Source organism: Aquila chrysaetos, chromosome 13 (assembly GCF_900496995.4).
Source record: "Aquila chrysaetos chrysaetos chromosome 13, bAquChr1.4, whole genome shotgun sequence".
NCBI classification, from domain to species: domain Eukaryota; kingdom Metazoa; phylum Chordata; class Aves; order Accipitriformes; family Accipitridae; genus Aquila; species Aquila chrysaetos.
Window position 1 is genome coordinate 27,484,656 of NC_044016.1, and position 27,665 is coordinate 27,512,320.

Consider the following 27,665-nt stretch of genomic DNA (forward strand, 5'->3'; position numbering starts at 1 on the left):
GGTATGACTGAAAACTGCAATATAGAAGGAACGTTCACATTGTCCAACTTCAAGCATCTGGCTTAAATAGCTGCAAGGCTTCATAAAATCTGTCCTTCTGTGCAGCTTCTGTAGTTACCAGAGGTTATCCAGGAAGTTGTCAAGACCATCTCTGTTCAAGCTGTGCTTCTAAAGCAGCTTAAATGATCCAGCCCAGGCTGCATATTGCTGCCCTGCCTCAGGCCATGCAGCCCCATCCTTTTCCTCCAGCCAGTGCCATCACTTGTAATGAAACAGTTCCAGGAGTTGCTTGCTTGAAAACTAACCAAGAGTTTTGGACTTTTGGGGTGGAAGACATTGTCTACTGCAGGGAGAGTTTTGCAGACTTCGATTTGGCAAGGAATCTGTGATTTGGCTCATAAAGGCAAGAGTATTGCTAAGCATAAATGAAAATGACAGTATGTTAAGACTGTGAGAGCACAAAAGAAAATACTGGAATTTATGCTCTGGTCATGAAAGTCACTCGGGGGACTCTTGTTCTTTGAATGCTGTTTTGAATTAGTGAATCATTTTTCATAGCTTTTTCTGTCAGGCTGTACTTTCAAGTTCATCACTTAAGTTCTGAGAAAAAGCTGTAAATTCTACTGGTGTTCCTCCTGCAGACTGTATAATACAAAGATGCTTACGTTACTGGTGCTCTAAACTTATGAACCTTTTCAGCATCTAAATTTGAGATTAATTGCTGCTTTTAATGTTACTCTAAGAAATTCATGGTGCATTCATGTAACTCTAATTGTGCTATCAGCATTGGTCTCATACGTGTTGCATCTTCTTTAAATGAAGAGAAGCAGGGAGAGTGCATAGAAGAAAATGGAAAACATCTCACTCATCATCTGAATTAGAATATATTCTTCCTACCTGAAGAATCAATATTTTAGAAGGCAAGGAGCACTATGCTTTGCTGTCTTGATACCTATTAGGTGTTCTTAAGTTTTAGAAACCAGTAATCCAGAAAAAAATTCTGTGGTGTATTTGCATTTGTAGGTGTAAGGAACATGGATCTGTTATAGAAATGTTAGAATGTATTTATAAATTAGGATTGAGGTCCTGCTTCATAACACTGTGAAAAAAAAATTTCATTTTGGAAAGCCAGTGAACCTTATTTTACTACTGTCAACTGATTCCCCCCCCCCCCCCCCCCCCATTTGAATAACTTCATTTTTTTACGTAGCTGGTTCTGTGGTCCTAGGATCATGGCCTGGTAAACTCTGAATTATTTACAGCAGTGACTTAGATCATGTATTTTTACTGCTGGGTGGTTTGCCCACTGCAAATACCCCTCAAACCTGAATAAGGAAAAAAGAGACTAGATTTAGAGCATGAGAGTGCTGTCAAATTGCAGAAGAGACTAGATTCCTGTTTACTTTATTGAGATTGGCCAAAGAAATAGCCAGAAAATGCCCAGCTGCAATGAATTGCCTGTATTTGTTCCTCTTCTGTGTTGGGCAACCACTGACAGATGCGTTTTATCTAGCTGTAAGGTGGTGATGACAGTTATCTTCCCATTGTGGTTTTTTAGTTGCTAATTCTGTTTAGTAGAAAATTTTATCAATTACAGCCTTGTCAATTTTCCAGTGGGACTAGCAGAACTTTTTTTCATTCCCGTTAAATGATATCAACATAGTGAATCTTGTGCCAGTTCCACTAAATTCAATGGATCTTGCTTCACTCACTGACATTGAATGTATGATTTGTCCTATTTACTGAGTCATACAAATCTTTTGTAATTATACTAACTCAGGGAGCTTGAAACCTATCCTTTTTACTTTTTCTTTTTCCAGTGGTGATATCTCTACCTTTTGTTATAATCAGAGTCTATTCAAAACAAGTAAAAACTGACTTAGTAAAATGTGTGTTAAAGGCAAAATAGAGAGAATTAGGAGGACTAGACTTCTCAGGTGGCTGTGAGGTGCTGCCAGAATTAATTTATCTTCCGCTATTATTTGGCAAAGAGGAGCAGGCTATATAGCCAAAGTACACAGTACTTTTGTGTATGCAGTTATGGAGAATCATTTGCATTGCTGCTTGTGTTTGTATGAAATACAGACGTGAAATCACATAAATCCATAGATATAAAAGCTGTTCTTATGTTAGACAAGCACTACTTTTTCTCGATAATCTTGATCCTTAAGATAAAAAGCAAGTAGAAAATCAAACTACTGTCTTCATGAAACTAGTGTACTTGCTATCTGGAAGCTGTGCTTTGACACAGAACACATGGCAGTGTGTGGGACTGGGGAGCTCCAAGGTCTCGTACGATAATAAAGCAAAAGCGTATGCCTCTGAAGGCTAAGACTAATACATTACTAGATGGGTTTAGATTGATAGTGTTACTTTTTTGATAGATTGAATTGGATATATTTTGCATCACAACAGACAGTGTTAATGCTAGGGGTTTTTTTAAACATTGGAGGAGTTTTCTGAATTCATGTTGGTGCTGTTTATGTGTAGGTGTTGCTGTTGATTTTATTGAGGTGATTAACTTTTATAAACCTAAGCAACACAAGTAGGTTATTACTGTCATAAATCCAAGTACAAATGGCCTTAAATTTTTAAAGATTTATGTAAAGGAGTGTCTCAGTCTTCCTCTTCCTATGCTATGAATAAATTCACTGAACACTCCAAAGGTTTAAATTTTTTCAAGTAATACATCTCCTTTTTAATGGTGACTAGATAAAGCTCACAGATGAATGTTAATGTTCACTCTACAGTGATGTGCAAGAAAGAAACCTTGAAAAAGTCTTTCAGAATAGATACTCCAGTGGAAGTCTCCTGGATGGTGAGAGTTCAGGCTCATGAAAAGCCTAACAGGTTCCTATGCATACACACTCTGAAATTATGGTAAATGCAAGGTAGTTCAACTAACCATGCGATTTATTGTGATCTAAGGGCATACAAATAGCGTGACTTTGTTGATGTGTTTTAAGTCAAATAGCTACAGGATCAGATCATATGGTCGTTCTTTGCTTAAAACGTTAGGACACCTTATGTGCAATCACACAGAACTGATGACTCTGGGTCCCTAAGCAGGAGCAGCTGAGACCCTTCTGTCACCGCTGACAGCCCCTGTGCAATGCAGTAACCTCCTTGTGTCTGCAGGGCACACCCCTAAAAATTATCAGCAGTGAGGTCATCCTTTGGTGCAGATTTTGAGGGATCAACAGTGGCGGCAAAATTCTTTTCCCGTCCTTCTCCAGGAATGTATTTGCCTCGCTGTGAGAGGCGTAGGCTGCTTTGTGCAGTGGGCACCGTTGGCCAGGGTGCCACGTGGACCAGGGGCTCCCCCGGGAACAGGGCCCGGTAGAAGCAGGGGTTCTCCGTGGGGGCTGTCAGGGCAGGGCCTGGTGGCCAGGGCCTGTCCCACTGTCCCAGCCAGGGAGGAGGGCAGCTGGGGGGCAGCCCTGGTGCTAGACATGGGGCTGCAGGGGGCCCCGGCTCAGCGAGGCCCATGGCAGGACAGGGCTGTAGGGAGCTGAGACTGGCCCTGCTGTGGCATCGCTGGGGGGGGACTGACGTCCCGGGGGCTGACGTGGGGTCCTGGGCTGTGGGCGGGGGGAGCTCCAGGGGGCTGGCCAGGACCTGTAAGGCCTGTGGGTGCCCTCAGGGACCTGCTACCACCTATGCTATATGGATATTTCCTTGTGCGTACTGTCATCTGTTATGTCCCTTGAAGCTTTTGAACTCAAAATACAAGTGGTGGACTTTCAGTATTGGTATTTTGTCTTACAAGTGAATATGTTACTGATGTTGTGCAGGCAGTGTGTCTTGCCCTGAAATGCCCTGAAATACAGTCTTGGAGTGTTTAGCCAGACAGTTCTCCAGGAAAGGTGTACCAACAACAGGAGAGCAGCTGTACTGTTCAGGCTGAACATCCAGCCAGCTTCGTGTCCAGTCTTTGACAGGAGCCTGCCAAAGAGGGAAGAAAATAGACCCCATCATTGTAATCTCCAGTTACTGGAGTTGGTATCTTTGTCTTTACTAGCTCCCAGGGCTTTTCTCTGTTCATGAAGAAAACCCAAAGAAATCTGCTTTCAAATCTACATAAGCTTCTAGCACCTATGGTGTCCCATGGCAAGGGGTTCTACAGCTTAACAGTGCCTTGTGTGGAAGAGTACCCTTTTCTGTTAATTTTGAACTTGCCAACATAATTAATTTAATGCCTTCTAATGTTTTTCTTGGAAGAGACAGTGAATAACTGTTTCTTAGTCATCTTTTCCATGCTGCTTATTCTTTTTCCAAGCTGAAGACTACCAGTTTATTGAATGTTTCTATAAAAAGAAAGTTTATAGACTTTAATTGTCCTTTTTACCTTTTTCCTTACCTCTTCCAGTTGTTCTGTGATTTTTGCAATGAGTGGACGAGAACTGCATGTGACTTTCAGGTTGTGGGTACACAAATGTGTAAAAATTCACAATGTGAAGAAATTTCCTTTGGTGTTCTGTTCCCTCTCTAGTAATTCAGTTTGCCTCTTTGACATTCAGACACAAGTTGATGTTTCTATAAGGTTATGTACTATAACTATGATCTTGCTCATAGGTGGTAATACTCAGTTTAAAAATAATTTTGAGGCAAATAAAGTCAGAAATGTCATGTGCGCTTATGCACACTATGTTATATGCAGCTATATAATTTTCTGGTACCATCCAATTGCTCAGCATCAGTAGGTCCTACTGCCATTTCTTGCCTTTGGCTGCCTTGTTTACTAATCTGTGGCTAACTTTGTGTCATCAGGTAACTGTCTGCCCCACTACGATAAATTTTGTCACCCAACTAATAAAACAAACAATGAAAGCAGTAATGAATGTTTATTTAAAGTGCACTTGCTAATGTTGGGGGAGGAAATCTTAACTAGTAAATTGCTGCTGTATTAGATTCTTCAGTGATGCACTGATGTGATTTTACAGATTATTTCTGATATTTTTTTAAAAGATAAAAGAGATATAGGAATGGTTTTAGCTGAATACCACTTTTAAAATATTTAGCTTAACAGTGCTTTTGTTAGCTTACAATCTTCAGAACTCCCTGAATTAAAAAACTTTCTTCTTCCCTTAACAAACTCTCAAAATCTCCATGCATTTTTTGGACTGAGATTAAGAACAGAAATGATGACATTTGGAGGGGGTGGGCCCAGGAGGCTAAAATGAAAGAGGGAATTCCTCCATGGTCCTGGTATGCTAAAGTCTCTATGTTATCTATGTATATCTGCAATGCATTGATTAACTCAGTCTACCTGAAATATTAATTAATAAAATTCAAATGTGAGTGGTCGTTTAAGAAGACTCTTACAGCAGAGGGAGGACTCAGTGTAGCATTCAAAGAGGAGGTAAAACTCTCTGTACTCTCATAAACAAAGCTAGGCAAAAATACTTCAGGTAGAAGAAGGGAGGTCGGTCTTCCTGGCAGTCAGCATGTAGTGTTTTAATATTGGACTGGTATTTTGGAATGAGGTGTCACAGTTGTGTAGATTTTTATATGGTATTATAGGTGGAATAAGTCATAGTAAGAGCCATAGTAAGTTATTTGCTATGGTCATGGGCTGGGAAAAGCTGAAACTGTTGAAAGTTTCCAAGCGTGTATTGAAAATGAAGACAATCTAAAATGGTAGATGGAAATTGCTTCTGTGGCTCCTTCTGTTTTTGGAACCCTCCCATATTCTCAGGGGACTTTGATGTTGTTTTCTGACACTTCTGACAGCAGTCAAAAAATTTTTGTAGAACATACTGAAGCCTCCCTTGATTTTTGAGTGAAGGTGTCGGGGCATACTACAGAGTCTAAACGCATCTTTGTTCTCCAGTCCAAAGATATCTTTCCAAAGATGAGGCAGGGAACTTGCTGAAATTGAGGGAGAATCAGTGAGTGGTAGCAAAAAGATAATAATATTGCAGAAGAAAAAGCAAAAAATACTGCCATTGTTATTTGAAAAGATTGGGTTTTGTTCCTTGGGTATACCAGACACTTAGATGATAAAGGGCGGCGGGGGGGGGGGAGGATAAAAGGAGTTTTAGTATAGCTTCATTATGGAAGGGGTTTCTGAGTATCATGTGCACCATGACAGGATTTTTTACTTCATTATGCTCTCTGCTCCAACATCAAGGCCACAGAGGGTGAGCACAAGTACTGTAGTTACTGTGATAGCGCTGGAGCACTCACCCTGGGTGGTGTTACGGATGCAAACTTGACTTTCTAGGTGTTCTGCTAGATTTGCCTGTGAGTCAATGTATCATTTTCAGGGCAATTCGGCATCAAATACCAGTAATGTTCTTGTGGTATTTGTCTTTTCACTTTTCTAAAAATAGTTCTTTAAATTCCTTTGTCTTATCACTCTATTTGGTGAGCTCCAACTTTAGTCTTCCTTTTCTGTCCTTCTTCATCCCATAGACCTGCCTCGTTCTAGTCCATAGAGCTTTCTTCTGTCAGAGAGGCTGAAAAGGGCAGTTTGGAGCCTGTAATATTACATTGACAGAACGACATTGCTGATTTTTCTGGCTGCGCATGTACCTTGGAGAGATAATAAAGATTTTAAAAAATTTTTCTTAGCAGCACTGACTGTTATAGACAGCCCACTATCTGCCAACTCAGTTTTAATCACCTTGTACAATATGCCAAGATTGCTGTTGAGAAGAGCGGCCTTAAACAACTTCTGCAACCTCATTATCCTCAGCTGCCTTTGGAATAGCATCATCCATTGAGTATTAATTCATCTTGACGGCATTGGTGTTCCCCTGTAGCCATTCCAGCTCTTAGAATAACGATAGGGCAGGGCCATTCCCTTCCACTTGTCTTGCCACAGCAGAGTGGCCTAGTTTGCCTACGCAGTAGGTACCCTCCTTGAAGTAGCTCTGCTAGCTTTATGGCAGCCCAGCTGAAGGATGACAGCGTAGGCTGGAGAGAAGAGATAGGGCTTGCTTTTCAGAAAGGATACCATCCAAACCATTAGTTACAACATTTTAAACAGCTGTTAGATCACATGTTGTGTTCTGCCCTGTGCTTATCTAAGGTAAAATAAGTAGAAGATGACAGCAAAATTTTTCAAACTGTTTTTTTGGTTTTGCCTTTTTTTTTTTTTTTAAACCTTCAGGTAATTTCTTCTTTCTCTCAAACTCATTGTAGATCTTCATTTCAGTCAAGAAGTTTGCCTGGGTACTTTCTTTCAGCTATCTATGGGAAGAGCTGTGATGTCTAGCAGAGAACAGGGCATTGGAAAATTCTAGCATTGAGCCAAAAAACTAGAGATGCTTTTTGTCAAATACTCATTTACAGTCTCTGAGCCCATTCCTATATAGTAAAGAGATAAATTGCCAAAGTTGCCATCTACAAAGTAATTTGCAAAACTACAGAACGTCAGAAAGGGAATATATATAATTTCTGCAGATATAGCAAATAGATTCAATGTCCTTGGAGGGATCTCTGGATAAGCACAAGCATATTTATTGAATTTATAAATTTCTAGGTAATTTCCTTCAGTTTGAACTATTGTGGTTTAGATGGAAACTAATAATTTTTTCCCCCCTCATGTTTAAAACCATAGTTTCTATGCTTCTCAGGCACAACTGTTGAGCTTTATAATAATTTTTTGCAAAGTACCTCCGTCTATTAAAGTTATTAATATGTACTTGAGATGGCAAGCTTAGTTAGTTGCCAGTATACCCATTATTTTTTTAATGTAAGAACCAAGCTGAAAGCTGTGCAAGAAACAGATGTATCAGAATGACATGTATTTAAACATTTTCATCTTTACTAAATAACTTTGTAGAAGTTGTCAGCCACGGAGGAGCTAAGAACAAGGGCCAAATTCTGTTCATGTTTATATTAATGCAAATTTTGAAGAAAGGCAGTGACCTTAGTAAGGTTATTTTAGCAGTACGGTAATAGAACACAGTTGCAAACAGAAAAAGAAGTTACTGTCATGCTTTGTTGTTCAGGTTGTTCACTTTTTCTTGGTAAAAAGCTCAGCAGCTGAGCACAAAGCTAATTTTTAGAAACAAATCCAGCCTTGCAGTCCTAGCAGACAAAGTAAGATGTCTTGCCATTTGGTGTGTCCCCTAGAGGAGCATAATTGTCTAAGAGGGACAAAATCTAGAACTGTTGCATGTTGTGGAACGGCCTTTAAAGAATGGCACAGAAGAAAGGGATAAAGAAAATTATAAATCTGTCAGAAAGTCTTAGCAACAAAGGAAAATCAAAATGCCATCTCTTCTTGGTAATATGTAATAGGGTAATATGTGAATATTTAATAAGGTGCCAGATGCTTTGAATCATCTATTAAATTTTGATTGAGACTTTTTCATTCAAAGTATAAATGAAGCTGATGACTACACTGTATCTGATAGTGTTTCTTTATCTATTTAGCGTAATCTCAAAATGAGAGCAAGAGGCTTGTCTAGCAGAGAACCATGTTAAACAGGAGAAGTGCTTGAGCTATGAGGTTGCTACCTGGCTGTACATTCTGAACATGACAAAATGAATGTGGTAGATTATAGCTGCAGTTTTATGTCCTTGGCAAAATCTGAATTTGAGCTCAGTGAAGTGGATGAGTTTTGGCTTAGGCACATATCAAATTCTGCCTTTAGGTCCATATGGAACTGGAGTTTTCATAGCCAGACAGAATGAACTGAAGAAAAGGCAAAGGTTTTAAACAATGAAGTGCATATTGTCCCTGGAAAAGGTTGTTTTGAATGAGTGACTTTTATGTGATTATAGTCTGCACTTTAATGCCCCTTGAAAGAGGAAGTTTTATGATTTGAAAGAAATTTATCACATTTTTATTCAAAGGATTTTTGGCTTTTGCAACAGAAAAACAATTATATATGCTTTTTGAAGATTGAGTTAAGCCTTGTTCCTTTTAAAGACAGTGGCAAAATTGCTACTATACACAGCGGACTGTTCAAAGCCAACAGAAAATTCAATACAAAAGAAAGGTGGGGAGTAGAAAAAGGCAGGAGCAGATGGGAAGTTTGCCGTCAGTATAAAAATGAGGAACATGAGAAATGGCATAGAAGATCATGGCTCAAATCTGCATTGGGAGTGTGCTAGCAAGCTTGGTGGCTCTTTAGTGGATAAGAATAGTGTTTCAGAGCAACCCTCTCTCCAGTAACTCCTTACTAAACAGTAACAAGCGTGGGTCATTTGGTAAGCTTACTGCAAAGCATTTGTCATTTTTAGTGATACAACATCTTGATATGTTCATGGACATTTATGTCTATAATGCATGCATATGCACATCTTTAGCTCAAAGCTGCTACAAAATTTTGTCCTTTGCTATATACTGAGAATACATATTCCGAACATCTCTGCTGTACATTTGGAGAGTTAGGTTTGAGTGGGGTCTGCGCATCTTCCCCATATCTCTCCACTATAGGAAAAGGTAACTTTGACCCCGGACCTTTAAGCTCGCTCTCTCCGTGAAATTTTGCAGTCCAGACAACACTGATGACCTACAGGAATTATGGTAGATGATCTGTGGCTGACACACTGAACTGCATTAAATATTACTGTTTACTTTACTTTTATTGCAATTGTGATTTGTTGAGAAATAGTTGTGGTTTTCTGTTACAGCCCTTGAGGTCTGGCAGTGTTTCAGTGACCCCACAAGTTTGGGAACTACTATTCTATGCTTTTGATATATAATGGCATTCGTCCAGAAATAAGCTTTGTAGGACATATATGCGTATATGTGCATATTTCTTACAAATGCCAGCAAAGATATCTATTAATTTGCTTGGCTTCCATTAATTCATTCAGTGCATGTCAAACAACAAAATTAAACTTCTTTTAGTTTGTGGAACAATGCTTTCTGTAACTATTTTTGTGGAAATCTCTTAATAGATTAATATGGGAATAAATACATGCAATTTAAAAATAAAATCTATGTGGTCATGAACATGGAATATCAATCAGCTGATAGTATGAGCACATACACAGCTTTTTATATAGCTTCTACAGCAAGGCTGTCTTGTCTTATTCTGATATTGTATATTATCTCAGAAAGAATCAAAATATGCACAAAGAATGTGCTCTGGAAGAAGCACATACATAGTGTACCTATACCACTGGACATTTTATTAATTTTCTTTATAAATGGCTAGGAAACTAAGAAAAGCAAGCCTGTTGCCATTAGGCTTACATATCCTATACAGAGGGAATCTGTAAGTTAAGAATTATGAGAACCACTGTTGTCTCAACAAGTATGTACAGGGACACATGTTGACACAGAGTAATCTGGAAATGTTATCAACCTATATTATCTGAGTTTGTTTTTTGCTAGTAGTAGAGCATCCACGTGCCTTGCTTAAAATTATACTTGTTAAAACGTTATACATTCAGAAAGCGTGTACCTAATTTTACTTGAATTTCATTTATTATTTTACCAGAATACACAATAAACACTGTATTGTTTTTTATTCATGTGAAATACATTTCCGCCTTAAGCAATGCATACAAAAATTATTTAGATTTTAAGCTTGTTTTCATAAGTGCAGTGTGCGTGTGTTTTACAGCTGTTGCTTTCAGGAGAAAACTTAAAATGCAAATCAATATAACATGACAGTGTAAGATCTGCATATCTCAAATTACTTCCAAAATGCTAGCAATTATTTAGCATTTTGCTCCTTTCTGAGAAATGAGCAAAATTCCATATTTTGAGACCCCTGGAACCTTATTATATGAAAATTTCTGACAATGTGGCAGATGAAATGTGGATGTCTCTGTGAATTTTATAGAACTTAACAAAATGGCTACCTTTTTGAGAGAGAGCTTCTAATAAATTATTGTTATTTTTAGATTGGGAACGAGACTGAGATTTCCCAGATAAATCTCTCTACCTTTCTCTAGATGCTTTTTCTGTGTTAGTGCCTTGATGTTTAACTGAAAACTTAAGCTGCACTTTATTTTGCAGTTTAGAAAGGGCTTGTTAAGGTATTGTGAGCACAAACCTATGCCCAAAACAATTTTCCTCAGTTGATAGTCTGCCACAAGAGGCTTTTATTCCAAATAATTTAGTTTCTTTTCCTCCTAAGAGAGTATGCCCCATAAAGTTTGTTGTCAAAAAAGAAAAGGAAAAAAAACCCCAACCCTCCAGAAAAATACTGGACTTCACGGTAGGATGAAAGGTGATAATGTTTAGTGACACTTTTTGGCATGAAGTTACTCTTTCCTGGAACTTTCTCTGATAGATCATCACTTCTCTCGGTGAGGTGCAATATACACCTCCTCTCCTTTCAGGAGCATTGAAACATCAATGAGGGATGTGTGCCTCCACCATGTCAAATTGCTGTGTGGCTATTTTGTATTCAAGGTTCGCCTTCATCTCTCTCAGTTTTTTTTACTTTATTGGGATTCTCTGCTACAGGATTGAGAACAAGAAGCCAGAACTTCACAGTAGCTTCATTCTGTGTTTTATTTTACAGAATGATTAAAATTCCAAATTGGCAATGATTAAAACAATCTGTAGTGATTACCTAATTTAAAACAATAATAAAGCTAGACACAAACTCAGTTAGGCCAGAACTCTTGATGGTTTTCATGGGAACAGCCATGTACCTGTATAGATACTTTTATTTTCTTTTAACCATAACAGTCATAATATCGGATATCATATTTAATCTTTAGGACTGTTTTCCTATTAAACTGAGACTTCTGTGGTCAAGGCTGTGTGTGTAAATATGTATATTCATATGCATGCATCTTTTTCCTTCTCAGTAACTTCTACATCCATTGCTTGACTTAAATGATATGTAATAGAAAGGTGGAGGTCTTCAAGAGATTTTGAAGTCAGGTGTCATGAAAATTGATGATGGGTTGAGGGAAAGAGCAGATTCTCTGCCACCTACTGAAGTGAAATGTTTTACATAACTGGGCTCTGTTTTATCGGATTTTCAAAGACTTAGATGCAAAAAAACAATCAAAGAAAAAAATAGAAAATATAGGAAGCCAAGCTAACATTTTTTAATGTATGTTCAGTCAGTTATGATGTCGATAGATTATCCTTATGTATAGTGTTGTGGAAATTATTATTTTAAAAAACTAATTTTTCTCATATAAACAGAGTAAGAAAACCAAAATAAATATTTTGACTAGAGAACAGACCAATAGGCCATGAGCCCAATTCAGTAGAATGATACTATAATATATTATTAGACTAAGAAAAGAGTAGGACAAAGACTTTTCCATAAAGGTAATAAATGAGAAAAACAAGACAGAGAAACAAAACCTGACAAAAAGGTGTAAAACAGGACACCTTCATATCCCAACATACCAGAAGGATTCTGACCTTATTAATATGGAGACAAGACGGCATAGGAAGGGCTAATGGGGGGAGCATTGCTGCTGGTGGAAGAGGTATCTGGTAATTCCAGTGAGAGGTGAAAAGTTAATCAGAGTAGAGTAGTTCTGCACTCTGGTGTAGGAACACAGTTGCAGCACTCTCTAGAAAACAAATCTCTTTGACCCTACCAAAAGTAGATCTTGCGGCTGCAGATTTTTTTTGTCCTTCTCTCAAGATATTTGTTATCTTCTGCTGGTTTTGAAACCTGGTGTCCTTTTTATGAAATTTTTTCTGCACTGTATGAAGAGAGAAATATGTAAGATGGCAGAATAGAGTGGGGGCTTGTTAGCAGGAGTGAGACCACGATAATGATGAATTATTTTGCTGTTTGGTGGAGCAGGGAAGGAGAAAAGGGCAAATATAGTTGGAACCGTGAAAGAAGAGGACATCCAGGAACAATTTACTTTGACCAGTTTACTTGATCCTCTTCTCTTTGTCTCCTCCACACATAATGGTGTGTGTCAACTCGACTAGGGGTAGGAAAAATACTCCTACGACAATGAGGTATACTGAGAACACTGTAACAGATCTCACAGAAAGACATTATGGTAGAGGGAAGTAGAAGACTGGAGGTCTTGAAGGCCTGTTGCTGTTTGTTTCTTGACTTTTTTTTCTCTTGATGCTCCTTTTTTTGTTTGCTTGTGTCATGGTTTAACCCCAGCCGGCAACTAAGCACCATGCAGCCGTTCACTCACTCACCCCCCCGCCCCCCCCCAGTGGGATGGGGGAGAAAATCGGGAGAAGAAATAAAACTCATGGGTTGAGATAAGAACGGTTTAATAGAACAGAAAAGAAGAAACTAATAATGATAATGATAACACTAATAAAATGACAACAGTAATAATAAAAGGATTGGAATGTACAAATGACGTGCAGTGCAATTGCTCACCACCCGCCGATTGACACCCAGCTAGTCCCTGAGCGGCGATCCCCCCGCCCCCACTCCCCAGTTCCTATACTAGACGTGACGTCCCATGGTATGGAATACCCTGTTGGCCAATTTGGGTCGGCTGCCCTGGCTGTGTCCCCTCCCAACTTCTTGTGCCCCTCCAGCCTTCTTGCTGGCTGGGCATGAGAAGCTGAAAAATCCTTGACTTTAGACTAAACACTACTTAGCAACAACTGAAAACATCAGTGTTATCAACATTCTTCACATACTGAACTCAGAACATAGCACCGTACCAGCTACTAGGAAGACAATTATCTCAGCTGAAACCAGGACAGCTTGTTATATATTCACGTGTGCTTATAAATTTATTCTCATTGTAAATATTCAAATCTTTGTTCTTTTGCTGTGATTCAGGGAAAGCTTTTCTGACCAAATATTTTTTTGAATCAATAAGACTTATTATTAACAATTATTATAAATAGCACCAGACATTCCAGTCATTGAAAACTTTGAGGAATTGATTTTTTTCCTTACATAAATCATTCCTGCTTTGCTAGGAAGTGCTTTCAATTAAAAAAAAAAAACCAAAAACACAAAACCAACACACAAAACCCAGAACTGGAATGTCTCGGTCAGAGAAAAGTGAGCAAAGCAGAGCCCCTGGGGCTTCCTCCAAGGAAAGTCAGCTGCCTTTGTGGGATGCATGTGAAAGTGGGTACTTCCAGCCTAGCTTTGTGCATATTGGAGCTTTGCATGCCGAGTAAGGGATGGTGCTGCTCTTGGTGACATCCCACTCTTCAGTCCTCTGTTCACTGTAAAAAGTGTCATTTGGAATCATAGACAAGTGTCAGATGCCAAGGTGGGAGATTTTTGTCTCTTGTTTCTTTTCTGCAGATATTCAGGCATCTTGACATAGAGAATGATCTAGGCCAAATATCTTTGTTTCATATTTCCAAAAATGATAGTAGGGGTCAGTTTTGTGTATATGATTTTGAGTTCCCAGAAGCCAAAGTCAATATGGCAGTCCCATCTTTACTCATAATGTTACATATTTTCCAGACTGAAAAGGAATTATCCATCAGGTAGAATTACTTAAGATATAAAAGTTACAAATACTGTCAATTTGAACACAGAATTTTATAGGATAAAAGACATGGTAACTAAATTACCTCTCAAGTCTGTCATAAGAAAGAAAGCATAGATCAGATACACTTAATCACTATAATTAACTAGTTTACCTTTATATCTCTGATTAGCTATGGATCATAAGCCTCTCTTCATTTTCCTTTATCTCTCTTTAAAGTAGAATGTAATTCCTATTGTGAATGTCACATTGGTTGGGTTCTCTGTGACAATAGAATTAACTTGCTTGGCCGAATGGCAAATCTATTATTTCAACATGTACTCACAGTGTAGTTAGAAATTCAGAATGAGTTAAAAATAAATGCTTCCCTATATGAGATAATTTCATTTCATGAACTTGTGTCAATTTATAATAGTGTTAATAAAACTTTTTCTTCAAGTGTGTCTCATCAGAATGAGTAAAAGGAAACTCTTTTAAAAAAAAAAATTGAAATGTTCTTAATTTGCTTTTTACACTTTATGAAAGCAAAACTGGCAATTTGTGATTCATCTAACAAACTAAGTTAGTACCTCTGGGTTCAGTTGCACCACCTGCCTTTGATTGTAGAATGATTGCTTTATCAGGACTTAATGTGATGTTGCTGTAATTGATGGCACACACACTCTTACCCTGTCCCAATTGCAGGATGAAATGCTTCAACCTCAGTGGAAAAAGTTTAAGGTAATGTCTTTTGCCTTGTTAATCTGCCTAAGAAAAAAACATGCTCCAGGCAGAGTGGTGAGTTTGTTATGCTGCAGAACTGCACTTGAGTTCAAATTTGTGTCTAACAGCCTCCCTGGTGGCATTTATATGCCCATAGCCACAATTTCCTTTTTTTTTTTTTTGGGGGGGTCTTGTCTCCTTTTAAAAGAAGAATCTTGGAAAAACAATGAAAGGCTGTGTCCAAGAAGCTTGAGCTGACTATACATATGATCATTTAATGTGCTAAAAATGACATATGCAACTACTGGGAAAAAATTTTCCTCATGACTTTCAAATTTCATTTAGTTTATCTTAAAGCCTTATTAGCAGCATTATTAGATAAAACAGTTTCTTGAAAGAAATATGATTTTTGTAGTTGATGCTGTGCTGTCAGCAAGTTTTAGGTTACTTAACTGAGTGTGTCACCAGTATTTTTTTTTTTTTTCAGTTACCAAAGTACTAAAGTAAATTATAGTTACTTTTAAAACTCACAGAGGCATTACTGTTTTTAAATTAGAGATCACAAGTATGAAATCAGTGTATTCATCTGCATATAGTCTGGTCTGCCTTCGCAAATAAACATATATAACTGAATCTAACATATTACTGATTTTTCCTTGTGATTTAGAAACAGATTTGTGTTGGCTGTTAACAGTCATTATTATATATATGGAGTGTCTGTGTGTATAAATATACATAATTAAGAATATATATACACACACAAAAAAATTATACATTTAATAACTGTTCTGGAACCAGAATCTACATTCCAAATGCTCACTGATTTCAGGGAACATGGCACAGATATGGGTAAGACCCAGAAAGGCATTTAGGTGCTTTTTGGATGCCAAAGTGATATGGAATAATCTGTCATGGATATACTTGCACTGACATTGTTAGGCTTACTGCATTTTCTCTTAAAAGGTCCTTTGCATGTAAAAGTTTGTTTATTGCGTGCACACAAAATAGCTGCCAAACATTTTTCTGATCCCCTCTGTCAGGCAGCCTCAAATTCTTTGTGTTGCAATGCTAAATACTATAGTTAGCCAGAGCACACCCCATTCTGTCCTCTGTCCCAAATGCTTCTTGTCCTGGATTCAGACTGTTAAAGTGTTCTGCTGGATGTTGCCATCTCAACAGATTGTCCTTAGGCTGGAATGTGCCTTAATACAGAGTTGATGTTAGAATTTAGAACCTTTATTGCTGGTATATTTTGCTCCTTTAGGAGCCTTACCTGAAGAGCTAAAGGTGTCCTGTAGTTACCGCAGTCCTGCCTAGTTTGGGGCAGAATTGTGCTGCCAGAGCAATGTGTATTAGACTGATCCGGTGGAGTGGGATGGATTCGCTCTGGAGTCATTGTAGCCAAATTGACACTTCAGCACTCCAGCTCATTTGGTGTTCAAAGGTGACCAAATGGAAATAAAATCTGAAATGTGTGTTAGGCCTGTTAAATGCATGACTTCAAGTACTTCAGATGTGGGATGTCCTTCCCTTCTTGGCGAGATGTTTAAAAATGAGTCTGAAATGTTTAAGGGGAAAAGTTTTGAGCATGTTTCACCAGCAACTAAGAATAAAAGTATATTTTCCCCCTTTTTTATAATTTGAAATGTTCCATTTCACTTTAGTAGAAACATGATTAATCTTTAGATTAAAATTTGAAAGTGTACAATGAACAGTTAATTCCAGAAGAGATTTAAGAAATTCATGGGTAAGGGTTAGTAGAAAATTGGGATTATGATGAATGCAAACAAGCGTGGAAAAGTTAATAGTAATGTAGACTTTTTTTTTTTTCTGTTGATTATGAAAACAAGAATTTCTGGCTAGAGGCAGATGCAATATGGCAAGTTACTGCAGTTTCATGTTCAGTGCCTGCAGAAGATTCTGATTTGTAGAGACTGTGGTATTTCAGTCTAGTTTTCCATTAGGAGTTAAGACTATCAACGTCAAATTTAAACTAGATGTGGAGAGATGTAGGGCTACTACTTGGAGCTTTCTAACTGCTTGGACTGCTGCTATGCTGTAGACTCCAGAGTGGTACATAAAGGGTCTAAAATTGCAAAGAGCGTTTTCTGCTAGCAATCGGACAACCACAGTGCCTGCTGACACCTGGGCTTGTAAACTATAGGCCAGTCTTTGTATCATCTGCTAGATTCCCCCAGCCAGCTGTCCTCTGATGGTTATAACTGATTTTAAATGGACTGTTCTGCAATATATTAAATAGCTTGCATCTTGATGTATTTATTAATTTCATTCTTTCTCAAAATGCAGCATTACAAGATCCAGTTCCTGATGAGAAATAATAGACCTTTAAATGTTTGTTTGCTCAGTCATTATTGGCTCTGTTTCACTGGATTTCTGAAGAGGGCTGAGTTCAGTTTTTAATTATATTTGTGAACTAAAGTTGTATATAGAAGGTCCCTTATCTGTACGTAACAGATCTAATATATAAAGTTGAGCACTGTACGTGAATACATGCTAGTAACACTATTTTTAGCTGCAGTGTTCTAGTTTGTAGACTCTCAAGTGCTAATCTGAAATTGTAACCTTTTTTCTTATATCTTTTTATATCTTTTTAATTTTATATTTATATCCAGTTTTCTCAGTTTTTCTTTCTACCTCTTGCTTCTATCTTTTATTATTTTGTTTTCGTTCATTCTTACTTACCTTTCTGCTTCCTTCCTTTTTCCAGCTCTTCTTTTGTGACCCATGGACTTCTGTTGTTGGGGGGGGGGGGGGGGGGGGCATATTGGACATATCCCCCCCCCCCTTCTTATTTATTTTCTTCCCTCCACCCTTCCCTTCAGTGTACTTTAAGACCTCTCTTTCTTGGGTTACCCCAAAATGTTAATCTAATATTCTTGCCATCAGTCCTGGTGTTTGGGTTTGGGTTTTTTTGTTTGGTTTGGTTTTTCTAAAGGTATTTTGTCTTTTTATTATATGGCGAAGTGCTGATCCAAAAAGAAATCAATTATAGCTTTCTCTAGCCCAGCACTTTTTACTTGCAAAATCCCTGGAGGATTAATGGGTCTAATGCTAGCTGTGGTAAGAGTCCTTACTTAGAGGGTCCAGGTTTAAAGATGGGTGAAGAGATATCGGGATATAGAAATCGTATTTACGGTGGTTTTTACTAATGAGGTATTAGTAGTATTCTGAATTGGTTGTTCAGGCCAAGTTCAGATTATTCAATACTTTTTTTGTTTTTCCCTTTTTTCTTTACTGGAGACGCTGGATTTGAGTAGACTGTTATTTTGAAGGTAGACAATGGCCTTCTTTTGGCATTGCCAAACTATAATACTGTCTTACGTTATGCTGAAGACTGAGTCCATGTATCATGTTGAGAAGTCAGGGCCCAGTTTTGGGAAAATGGCATGTGAACACTTAAATGTATTCAGGCTTTTCATTCCTTCTCTTATGCCAGTTCTGGTCAACAAAATGCATTAGAGGTTAGTTGGTCATGTGCTGGAAACCCTTTTTTCTTATAGAGCTCATATTCTGAATGTTAATAGCTTTCTGTCATATAGCACTTTGTGTGAAGGGGATTCAGATATGTAACCTCTAAAGCCTTGGATTTCTTCCAAAGTAGTTTATTGGTTTTCTATTTATAGTAACATGTCTGTCCAAGTGTTATATGCCTGACCTGTTGGATCAAACGTTTGCTCAGCGAGCAGTGAAACCAACACAGCTGCTTCGCTGAGGGTGCATGCTCAGGACGCACAACCCCTCTGTATATGACCACGGCAGTGATTCCTCCCATCCCTCTCTCCATGAGGCTGCGTGGTGCCGAGCTGTGTGTGTGCTGGAAGGCAAAACTTTGGACCATCTTTCCCTCCTTAGAGGCACTAATTTGGGTCTTTCTCAGTCCAGTCTACCTACATACTGGATTTTGTAAAATGTCTGAGAGAATTACATTTCTATAAATCTTTCTTTCAAATACAGATTCAAAAGAAACTGAGCAGACAGTGTGACTTCATATGCCTTGTTTGCTTAGAAAGTTGCACAGAAGTTAAAGAATGTTGTTTGGAGAATTAACTCTTGATTCTCTTTTTTTCTGTAGGTAACTGTAGGACTAAATATTTATTGTTGATTTTTCTCTAAACTGTCTCTATGCACTCTTGAAAGGTGAACAAAATATGCCAACTTGAAGTAGAGGGTAAGGATTATTTTTGCCTTGTATGCAATACAAACATTATAGCAGGATGTAGAGACGTAAGTCAACACAACACTGTGACATGATTGATTCATGTTCGGGTTGTACTCTGCTACAACTCATGGGTCCTTCTGTGGAAAATGGAAACTATTTAGGAGTGTAGAAGATATATTCTACAGCTCAGACCCAGGCCATATTTAATCCTGTACTATGTGTCTAACAGTGGCAATGGCATGTGCCCCATCATTTCTGTTAGAGAACACATCCCTGCCTGTTTTCTCTGGACATGTTTTCTAAGGCTTTGTCTAATCTCTTTCTAAACCTGCTGCTGCTGTTTGTTTTCACAGCCTCCTGTGGCAACAAATTCCAGACTCTCAATATCCACTTCATTAAAAAGTACTTTATCTTTTTTAAACTTAACTCCTACAAGCTTCAATAAAGTTCCCCTGTTTCTGGTATTGTGGTACTTGGTGAATAATAATTTTGCCTTCACTATGCCTCGTGCTCTTGAGATGATTTTGTACCCCTTGGTCATATTTTTTCTCCTTTCCAAACTATGGACTCCTACCCTTTTTTGGTCTGTCTTCCTAAAGCATCTGCTCCAGCCTCTTAATCATTTTGATTATCCTTTTTCCTAATGGTTTCTCAGTTCCTGTATCTGTGCAACTGATTGCTCCTACCTGCTGGTAGCTCTTTTCCTTAATTGAATTTTAACCTATTTTTCTCAACATACCCCCTAAATTGCCAAGAACATTTTGAAATTTTAATCTAGTCTTCCAGCATGCTTTCAATTTGCGCTGCTTTGGTTTTGATTGAAAACTTAATAAGCACATTTCCTTTCTAGTCCATAATTTAGATTGTTAATGAAGACATGAACAAAAACAGATATGCAGCAGTATCCTCTGAATCTTTTCTAAAATGTCCTCCCATTTTTAAAATGAGCATGATATTCCAACCAGCTTTACACCTCTCCTATAATAATCTGGATATAGTTTCTGTGGTTTCTAAGAAAGTTTTTATTAAAGATCAAAGTATATGTTATTTTCAGCTTCTCCAGCAGGATAACAGGGCTTGTGACTAGGAAAGATGGAAATCAAAATTGATTGATGTGACATTTTTCTGACAAAATTTCTTATCTTCTAGGTGTTTACGTATAATAGCTTACTTGTTCAAGTATTTTCTAGAGATTGAAGTTAAAATAAGAGTTTATTATTTCCTAGCTTCTATTGCCTGCCCAGTTTTTTTTCTTAAATATAGGTAACACTTTTGCTTTTTCCAATCTTCTGATACTTCACTCATGCTCATGAGTTTTCAGAGGTACGTGCTAAAAGTTCTGTGTTAGCCTCAACCAGTACCTTAAATATCCAAGGATGAAGCTCACTGGGCCCAGCCAATTTAAACACATTTAGTTTACCTTAGCACTCTTGGATTAGTTCCTTCCTATTTTTGTTTAATAGGAGCTTAAGTGTTAATTGGTATTAGGTCATGCTAGCTGGGAGATTTAAGGCTGCAATGAAGATTATTACTGTGTGTGGATTCCAGATTAATGGAAAACAGTCTTTCTGATAATGTTTTTCTCTAATAAACACACATTATGATTTCAAGAACCAAGGTTAATCCAAGAGTGATTGCTAATTCTTGAAGTCCAGTTTCTTGCTATCTTTGGCAAATGTACTGTAGGAGGCCATAAAACCCCACTCGTAAGCAGAATTTTAAGAGCTGTTGAACAGGTTGCTCATGTTGAAGATGAGTGCTTTTGTTCTCACACTGGTGTTCAGACATGTTGCAGGGAAGAGCAGACTACTGATATGACAGAAAATGTGAAAACCTACCTCTTAGAGCCTCTGTGGTTCTGACAAGCAGATATGAACTCTGTATTAGTATGCTGTATAAAAATTACCTCCTTTATTCTTTAAATAGGTATAAAAATGAAGCAATAGTTCAAAGCCATGATGTGTTTTGTTGTTATGTGCTCAGTTTTCTCAGTGGATGCAGCATTACAATTTCATGGCTCCTGTTTGGGGAAAGAAGAACATTTTTGTGCTGTATTGAGGGAAAGTAAATTCCTGATTAAATCTAGTGTGTTGCAGAAATACCTATTGTTTGTGAAGAAACCGAAAGCTTTATGGGCCATTGAAGTGTTCTTAACAGCTTTTGAGCAACAGGAGTGCAGTAAAGACGGAGGCCTTTTTCTTTCTCTCATTTTCAATTCTGCTTGGGTATCACAGGCTCTGATGCAACATTAACTGACATAGACTATCCTTTTTCTTAATAATAAACAAACAGATAGGGTCTTCTCATATTAAAATCTAGTGAATAGTACTGTACTGCATACCCATTGTGCAGCTTTTGCTCTTTTTCTCACTCTCTACCTAGGGGTATAACAGCATGAAAAATACCATGCTTTGTTTTAGTAAATGCAGTGGATTTGTTTTAACATAGGTATTATTTAAGCTAGAGGAGGCAGGTGAAAGAAACGCATTTTGCTCATGAAATGGAAAATAGCAGCATTTTTGATAGTCCTTTTTCCTGCAGGAGTTTCTTTCCCAATTCTCCATTAGCTCTGAAGAAATCTTTCTCTCATACAACAGAATTTCTGGGCTTACAGCAGAGAGATTTCCCCACTGTTAAGAGTGAAATCTCAGCCATGGTTGTCCTCTGACAGGTCCAGTCAAGCCAGTAGATTCTCTGAGCCCAGGTCTTTTAGCACCTCTAGCAGTCTTCAAATATGTAAGAGACTGCAGCAGGAAAGAATGAAATGCTGTGTTCTCCATTTTCAGCAAGCATGGGAAGGAAAAAAAAGTATATAGCAGCATAAGACGCTTAAGTTAGGCATCAATAAGGTACTAACGCATGGGATTAGTTGCCTGAAGAGACTGTAGGATCTCTTTCATCCAGAGGTTTTTAGGGACAGGTTAGACAAATATCTGTTAGAAGTAATATTGGTATAAATTAACCATGTATATGGACAGCTGGACTACATAAGCTTTAGAGATCCTTCCCAACCCTGTGTTCCATAATTAAGTGTTGAAGACTGAAAGCTTAAACACAGAGGATTTTTAGGCACTGTAGCAGTTTAACGCCAGCCAGCAACTAAGCACCATGCAGCCACTCAGTCATTTCTCCCCCACGCAGTGGGATGGGGAGAGAATCGGTAAAAGAAGTAAAACTCGTGGGCTGAGGTAAGAACGGTTTAATAGAACAGAAAAGAAGAAACTAATAATGATAATGATAACACTAATAAAATGATAATAGTAATAATAAAAGGATTGGAATATACAAGTGATGCACAATGCAATTGCTCACCACCCACCAACGGATACCCAGTTAGTCCCCGAGCAGCGATCCCCCCAGCCCCACTCCCCCCAGTTTATATACTGGGCATGATGTCACATGGTATGGAATACCCTGTTGGCCAGTTTGGGTCAGCTGCCCTGGCTGTGTCCCGTCCCAATTTCTTGTGCCCCTCCAGCCTTCTTGCTGGCTGGGCATGAGAAGCTGAAAAATCCTTGACTTTAGACTAAACATTACGTAGCAACAACTGAAAACATCAGTGTGTTATCAACATTCTTCTCATACCTAACTCAAAAATGTAACACTATACCAGCTGCTAGGAAGACAATTAACTCTATCTCAGCTGAAAGCAGGGCAGCACTTACTGAAGGAAGCAGAACGATAGGTTGGCTAAGCTCTGAGGGATCCCAGTCGCCAACAGGATATGCAACAACACAGCGTCAAGCAAGCAGTCTGCCCAAGCCCACCGACGTAAGAGTCTGAAGAGCAAATCTAACAGACTCCTTCTAGCCTGTCTATGGCGTGAGCTCTTGTATTTTGAATTCTTTCAAGATGCCTGCTATTACTGGCACATGCACACACACGGGCACACAGGGATGGTATAATAGAACAGTGACATGGTCTGTTCTAATCTATTTTCATTAGAAAAAGCTTATTAGAAAATTGCCTGCAGTATGGCATTAGTGCATGAAAATTAAGATTTATTACCATTGTCAAAAGAAGGGCTCAGAGGACTTGTTTGCTGCCAGTAGCTATTTTTATTGTTTGTTTTCTAATATAAACATCAATTTGAATCTAAGCAATATTCAAATATTAAATACTGTTGTAATATATAGATTAAAAAGCAATAAAAAAAATCACCACTCAGCAGGAGTAATTTCAAGATGAACTGTGAAACCGTACAAAATCCTACTTTTTTTAAAAATGGTCTTTACCTGACCTTTCAGACCTGTGACAAAAAATGTAGGGATAGGATAATTGCAAACTTGGAATTTTTACTTTGTTTTATTTAATATTTTGTGTTATCCTTAATTCAAAGAAAAAATACTATTGTCACAGTTTTATAAGATTCTTCTTTTTTGTGCGTGTGGATTTAAAAGGTATACTACTACACTGCTTGTAACCATACTGTTAAGCTGGTACTTAGGAAAAAGTGAAATAACTATCTGTTATAATTGTAAAGAAAAATGCATAATATAAAGGATCTGTGTAAATAAGAGCAGTAAATTAAATTTATGCAGTTCTGTCTTTAGTGCTGGTAGAATAGCAGTGGTCTTACTAGTGGTACTTACTTTGTGCTACTCATAGTGAGAAGTATGCAAACTGCAGAGCCTGACAAGCTGTACACATGCTGAACTGAAAGAACAGGGATTTAAACTTTATACAAATTTCGACTACAACACAGAAGTCAAGAAGCCTTGACTATGTTCCCCAGATTTATGTGGAATGGGACTTAAAGCTAGATTAGGAGGATCCATTCAGAATTATTTTGGCCTCCCCTTCCTGTGTTCCTTGAACATAACCACGTAGAAATTGCTACCATAAAATTTCCTGGTATTGAAGGAACTTAAGGCAACTGTTGCACCTGCTTTTTTTTTTTTTTTTTTTTTTTGCTTTTTTTAATCCCTCCTTCTTGTGATACTGTATCATTTTTGATACACTGTAGATTTTATACAGCTTTGGGCCTTTAAATTTTAAGCTGGTTAAAAGGTTTTTACTGCTGCTTTATGACGTGTGTGATAGAGGTATTGTGGACTCCTTTTAATGAAACATCTCCTGCTGTCTTCATGTGTGTTGGCCCAGCCTTGAAGGCTACCGTGGTCCCTGTTGGTCCAGTGACCCTGCAACTCTCTGTAGTTGTTCTGCTGCTTGCATGGCGACACAGCAAGAAGATGGGAGTTATTCCCTGGAGCAACAGTATGAAGTCATTTATACTGTGTGGTAGCTAGGATGCTTGATGTTACAAATTTGCCCAAAATATGGACTCAGGACTGTTCCCAGTGAGTGGAATGGCTGCAGTTATCCTGGCCTGGGAGGAAAAAGAACGCTTGTGTTGGAAGCCGTGCTGGGTCACGTCCCCGGCTCTTAGGGGCTAGAGAATGAGCCCTGGGTCTGTTTGGCTCACTGGTATGGGAGCAGCTTTGCTATCTTGCTGCCATGGTGATATACTCAGTGCTTGGAAGAAGCTGCATCAAACAGTTTCTGCAAATACACTTACAGAAGTATAAAAACCTGCATGAGACAATGGTCATCTTAGCAAGAGTGTGAGCCATGCTGATGAATAAATGGCATAAAGCAGTGTTCCAGATCTGAATACCTCTTTATCTTTGGCACTTCTTAGTTTTTCTTGCCAGTAGTACGAGGCAATGTTTTAACATTTTTCTCTTAAATCCTACTGTGCGTCTGACTGCAGCCTTAGTTCTGGGCACCCAAATGCTGTCATTTCTAATTCTTTTCATATGTTGCTGTGATTATACCTAGCAGCAGAAAAAAAGGTCCAACTTTTATTTATTTTGGAAGTAGACTTTGTAAATGGTTGAAGATTTTCCTATGCTGCATTCCTGTAACATTTTAGGTGATATATTAGAAAACACAGATTTAAATGTATATTTGAAGTGTATAAAAGTGACTAATATGCATATAACCTAAGCAGCATATTCAGTGTAACTGTTAGGTAAAATGATAAATTTCTCACTAAATTTCAGGAAACTTGTTTCTGTTTGTCTGAAGAAGTTGCTTCTGTGTTTTAGATTTTCACAGACTGAAATAAAATGCTTGTATCTGATTTGTTCTGAGGTGCATGAGTTTGTTTCTTCTGGGATGTGCACTAGTTTGGAAGTTTTGGAAGCTTATTTTGAAAATAAATATGTCAGACCTTTTCTTTATGCATACGGGAAAAAGTTCTTATTGCTCTGAAACTTATTACCTCTTAAACAAAATATCAGGAACAATGGAAATACTATGAAGTTGGTTTTCAGCAGCAAGCATAACATTGCTTCTTTCCCTTACACTTTTCCTGCTTTCCCATATACTTTCCCACTTTCCCATTCCTTTATTTTCTTTATGTGACATTTTAATTACAGGGCAATAATGAAAATTAAGAAAATAACTATGGCAGCAGAAGTTAGACTTTTACTTTTTTATATATGTGTGGTTTTCAGTAGAAAAATACAAATTATATTTGTTTGGACTTTTGGTTTTAGAATAAAATATACTTTACATTCATGCAGCTATGTAAGTTGCATGTCAGGACATTGTCTTTAGGAAGTTTCACATTTATCTAGGGCTGTACACAGTTGTATCTGATTTAGTACTGCAGGATTTCATATTGTAGAATAAGGTAGTGCTATGCCATGTTTTAATATTTAATCTGAGATGCAGAGGGCATTGCCTATCATACTGAGCAACAGTCTCCCATTGTTTCCTTGAATCCCGTCTATCATCTGTGCATTTATTTTCCTTGTAAGTACTGTGGGCCAAGGACTTGCCAAAGTGTCTCAGTTGCTGTGACAATCATAGTAACAATGTCAGTTACTTTGTGTAGCAATAAAAAAAGACTTTGCTCTTCAGTCATCTTGCAATGACATGTTTTATTTCAGCCAAACACAACAAAACTCTCAAGCCTTTTGAGTGCTATCCTAAGTGTGTACTTTACCTGTGAGGCGCAATCAGAAAATACGTACTTAATGTAAGAATCTTTATTTTAATGCATAGTGCTTTCCTTGTGGTACAAACAGAAAACAGTTTAAATTATGAATATTATTTGTGACATGAATTATTTAACAATGTCTGAGGGATTTAAAATACATCTCAAGGTGATACCTGAAGGACAGTTTTGAGAGTGTTTTCATCCTGAGGTGTGTTTCATGTTGACAGCTATGGCAGTAAGATCTTCAAAGAATTTTAGTTCTCATGTAAAAGTTTTAGAGTCTCAGGTCATTGACTGGAATGTGCTCATGCCATTAAAACTTTTTTAATCTTAATCTCTTTCAGTCCCAGCAAAGATGCATTGTGATCTTTGCACTGGTATGCTGCTTTGCAATTCTGGTTGCACTGATATTTTCGGCAGTGGATATTATGGGAGAAGATGAGGATGGACTCTCAGAAAAGAACTGTCAAAATAACTGTCGGTAAGAGGTAACAAACAAAACTTCTCTTTTGGGGTGGACAAGGACATATATATGTTATATAATGGCATGTAGTAATTACCATAGTCCTGTGGTGTAATTGGGAAGAGTAGGTAACAGAGGAAGAAATGGGTTCTTGTTTTGAATTTCTGGTGTTGGAGGTTGGTTTGACAAAATAAAGTACATTTTGAAGTTATTTTTGGTGGTATGTTTTGAGCAAGACCCTTGTGTTAGTTCAGTTATTTTGTAAGCCTGGGTCAAAGCCCATTAAATTTCAGTAAACGAGTACTGAGCTGGCTCACATAGTTCCCAATCTGTCATGTCTGTCTTTCATCAAGAGTTTTTTTTTCTTTCTCCAAGAAGGTCAGTGATCACTTTTGACCTAAGACTGCAGTCCCTTTTATATAGGGGGACCTTTTATATATTCCTGTTTGTTGCATTCCCCTAATAGATACAGGGACTTGCCTAGGAACTGTGAAGAAAATTAGTGATACGGTCAGAAAGACTGGCATGTTGGCTATGTTGGATTAAGGTTTACATTGGACACCTGCCACAGTTGTGTATATCTTTTAACTTTAGATTTAAGTAGGTGATTAGATTTTTTGGGGCCTTTCATTTCCAGACTGAATTTCATTTTGTTGCTCCTTACTGTCAGGTTCCTCCATTAATCTGTTCATCAGCGATGACCAATGCTTTTCCTGCATGGTATTGTCCAGGGTCCTCTTCTGTCCTCCAGTAGAGCTGATTTAACACTTGTAGACTTCATTCACAATTGTATTCTGCTTCTTTTCAAGGCTTTAACTTGTGTATAGAGCACCCCCTCTGATTCATGTTGTGGAAAAACAGTCATCCTTAAGTAACTTATCAGAACTCCATTTTAATCTGATCAGGGAATTGCTGGAGTGGGAAGGACCCGCTGGGCATCCTCCAGTCTATTCCCCTGCTCAGAGCAGGGACAGCTACAGCAGGTTGCTCAGAGATGTGCACAGTCGGGCTTTGCATACCTCCAGGCATGGACTCCA

General features: G+C 38.0%; 1 protein-coding gene across 3 annotated transcripts in view; it reads left to right on the plus strand.

Moving 5' to 3' along the window:
* Positions 1–27,665, plus strand: part of PLD5 (phospholipase D family member 5) — a 191,876-nt gene that overhangs the window by 51,303 nt on the left and 112,908 nt on the right. For 2 of the 3 annotated variants that reach the window (XM_030035622.1, XM_030035623.1), the window contains exon 2: positions 26,510–26,646. In XM_030035622.1, the coding sequence (XP_029891482.1) occupies positions 26,510–26,646 (137 nt within the window). Of the gene's footprint in view, positions 1–26,506; positions 26,654–27,665 lie in introns of those variants that run through there. The other variant, XM_030035624.1, reaches the window with a different exon arrangement.